General features: G+C 58.3%; 1 protein-coding gene across 1 annotated transcript; it reads left to right on the forward strand.

The window, feature by feature from the left end:
- Positions 1 to 1380: 1380 nt before the first annotated feature.
- Positions 1381 to 3079, forward strand: GADD45G (growth arrest and DNA damage inducible gamma). The gene is made up of 4 exons (XM_084278856.1): positions 1381 to 1493; positions 1618 to 1719; positions 1815 to 2028; positions 2408 to 3079. The coding sequence occupies exons 1-4, from the start codon at positions 1441 to 1443 to the stop codon at positions 2516 to 2518; spliced, it is 480 nt and encodes a 159-aa protein (XP_084134982.1). The 5' UTR covers positions 1381 to 1440; the 3' UTR covers positions 2519 to 3079.
- Positions 3080 to 3304: the final 225 nt, after the last annotated feature.

Here is a 3304-nt window from a genome sequence, read left to right on the forward strand (position 1 = left end):
TAGTCAGAAAATTTGTTTTACTGTTGCTTCTTTTGCTGGCAAAAGGGGTTCAGATCTGACTTCAGCAATCAGATACATTTCACACTGAATTACTTTTAAAAGATACACTTGAACGTTACTATCCAAATTAGACCTGATAAAGCTCGACCGAAAAAAAAAGATCCCTATTTTCTGGAAAAAGAAAATAAAGAAATGACAGGATCATAGGACAATACAGCCCATGAGGGACCTCAGGGAGTCTCCTGCTTGCAACAGGGTCACCAGGGAACTTGCCCCAGGTCTCTGAGGGCTTTGCCCACTCGAGCTTGCAGCACGGCAAGGATGGAGCCTGCACAGCCTCCCGGGGCAGCACCACTCCACGGCTTGACTGTCCTCGGGGGGAAAAGGATTTTTCTTATGTCCCATCTGAGGGTCTTGATTCAACTCATGCCCGTTGTCTCTTGTCTCCCCGCTCAGCAATGCTGTGTAGACCCTGGCCCTGTCTTTTTTGATGACAGCCCCATGTTTTTTGTGGGTGTTGCTGTTTGGTGCACCCCAAACTGTGCCTACTCCAGGCTAAACCAGCCCTGGTCCCTCAGGGCAGGATGATGCTGCAGCCTTGGACACCTCCGTGCCTCCACCTGAACTCACTCCAGTTTATTAATGTGTTTTCTCTACCGGGGTTGCCAAAACCAGACAAAATACATAGCTGCTGTCCCAGGAGTGCTGAGCAGAGGAGGATTATCACCTCCCTCGACTGGCTGGCCGTGCTCCTGTTCATACAGCCCAGGACACAGCGGGCTTTCCTTGCAGCCAGGATCACTGCTGGCCATGCCCAGCTCGCTGCCCACCATGGTCCCAGGGTCATCTTCACCGGGCTGCTCCCCATTCCGCATGGCTGCAAGGGAGCAGGACTCGGCACCTGCTTTTGCTGGAGCCCTATCGGTAGAACCTGTTTTCTCCGCTTCAGGATTTTTCCTGAGCTCGTCGCGTTTTCGCTCCCGGGCCTGGGACAGAAATCATCCCGGTACTTTCCGCTGGCCGGCCCCAGCGGGACGGGGAGCGCCGGCAGCCCGCTGCCCGCTGCCCACCTCGCTCCCGGCGGGGAGCTGGCAGCGCGCCGGCGGCAGCGCGGCCCCCGGCGGGGCGGGGCGGGGCGGCGTGTGCCTGCGCCCCGCCCCCACCCAGCTCCCTCCCCACGTGGCCTCCGGGCACGAGCCGCCCGCTCCTCCTACCTCCCCCCCTCCTTTTCCTCGCCGGCGCGCGTCAATTAGCATAATAAAGCCCCCCCTTTCTCCGCTGCTGGCCAATGGGAAGCCAGGAGGCGCCGCCAGCTGCCGGCGGCGCAGCCGCGTGGGCCATAAATAGGGCGGCCGGCGAGCTGCCGCCTCAGAACGCTCGGGCAGCGTGTGGTAACGAGCTCTGGGAGCCGCTGCCGCCGCGCTGAGGGGACGCGCTGATATGACTCTGGAGGAGATCCACGGACAGGAGCCTCTGCCTGCGGGCCACGACTGGTACGTTCGGGCGGCTGCCGGGGCGGGCGGGCGGGGGGCTGCGGTGGTGGGCGAAGGGAACGGGATCTGGCCGTTCGGGACGGTTGCGACGCCGCCGCTGACTCTGCCTTCTCTCGCTCCGCAGGATGCAGGGCGCCGGCACGGCTCTCCGCAAGCTGCTGGTGTCGGCGCAGCGCCGCGGCTGCCTCACCGCCGGCGTCTACGAGTCGGCCAAGCTGATGAATGTGTAAGTACGGCGTACGGGAGCCGGGCCGCCGTCCGGCGGGGCGCGGGGGCGGCGGGGTCGGCCGCGAGGCTCAACGCGCCGCTCCCCTCTTGCAGCGATCCCGACAACGTCGCGTTCTGCGTGCTGGCCGCCGACGAGGAGGACGAGGGGGACATCGCCCTGCAGATCCACTTCACCCTGATCCAGGCCTTCTGCTGCGAGAATGACATCGACATCGTGCGGGTGAACGACGTGGCCAAGCTGGCTGCCATCGTGGGGCCCAGCGAGGAGTCCGGGGAGCCGCGGGACCTCCACTGCATCCTCATCACGGTGGGTGCCCGGCGGGCGGGCGGCACTCGGCGCGCTGCCCAGCGGGACGGTGCTTGGGCTGCCGCCCCGTGCGCGGGGGGATGGGAGGCTTTTTTGGGGCGGCCCCGTCCTCAGCCGGCGGTCAGATCCGCTTTCTGGGCAAAGAGAGGCGGTTGGCACACACCGTGCGAGTCAGCTGACTAGTAGTAGTAGGATGCACTTCTCGTAACCGTGGGTTCCCGCCGTTGCCCGCAAGGGTGACATCGCTGCTTCCTGCTTTGTGTCGGGACAAGCCGCCTGACAATGCCTCGCTGCCGACGCGTGTGCTTCTGTAAGTGTCGATGACCTCAGCTGCCGGGCAGTACTCACGGTGTGCAACTGTTTTCTTTCTTTCTGGCAGAACCCAAATGAAGAGGGCTGGAAGGACCCAGCTCTTGAAACGCTGAACTCGTTTTGTGAAGAGAGCCGGAATGTCAATGACTGGGTGCCGACCATCACCCTGCCTGAGTGATGGTAAAATCCAGTGCTTTGGGGAGGCTGAAGTGAAACCTTTGTTACATTCTCGACATGGTGTGGGTTCACCGAAGTGTGCAACAAGCTGCTGATTCCATGGATTAGCCTGGTCAAGAGACTGGATTAAAGTCACTCAGACTGGCATGCAGCGGGCTCTTGCTGAGGAGAAAGAACAGCTTGCCTCACCTGTGAGCCTCAGCAGGCTGCAACTGTGGAAAGGCTGGCATACCATGGAACTGAAAGAAGTATTGCCAGTTTCCTGGTCAAGTGGAGCTGTTTCAGAAGGCAGAGAGAAAGTTGGGGGAAGTGGGCCAAAACCTTCCAGAAGGACTGGACGGAGTAACTCAAGGAAACTAGGAACTGTTGTTGCTTTCTACAAAACACAGAGTTTCAGTATTTGATGGACTACTAGGGATTCTTCACTAAGACAAATACAGAGACTCTAAAGGGGATAGATTTCAACAGGCCTCCTGGGTCACTCTGCAGAACTGGTTTAATAATGCAATAATTTTTATTGGAATATTTGCTGCTATTGAAGCTTTCATAATAAATTTTTGACAATTAATATCTGGGAGTGTCTTGCTTACTGGGTGGGGAAGCATGTCCCTGAAATGCCACTGATGTTTTGCTTGTGTGCTGTAGTCAAAAGGTATATTCCACAGTAATGGAGCTATTGCTCAAATACTTTCTCCACAGGCTAACTCAATGAAGAGCTGTGCTGTCCAAGTTGATAATTCAACCTTTCACCCTCTTGCAACAGCTGCTTATCGCAACAGCTTGTGAG

Source organism: Gallinula chloropus (assembly GCF_964237585.1).
Source record: "Gallinula chloropus genome assembly, chromosome: Z".
Lineage (NCBI taxonomy): Eukaryota > Metazoa > Chordata > Aves > Gruiformes > Rallidae > Gallinula > Gallinula chloropus.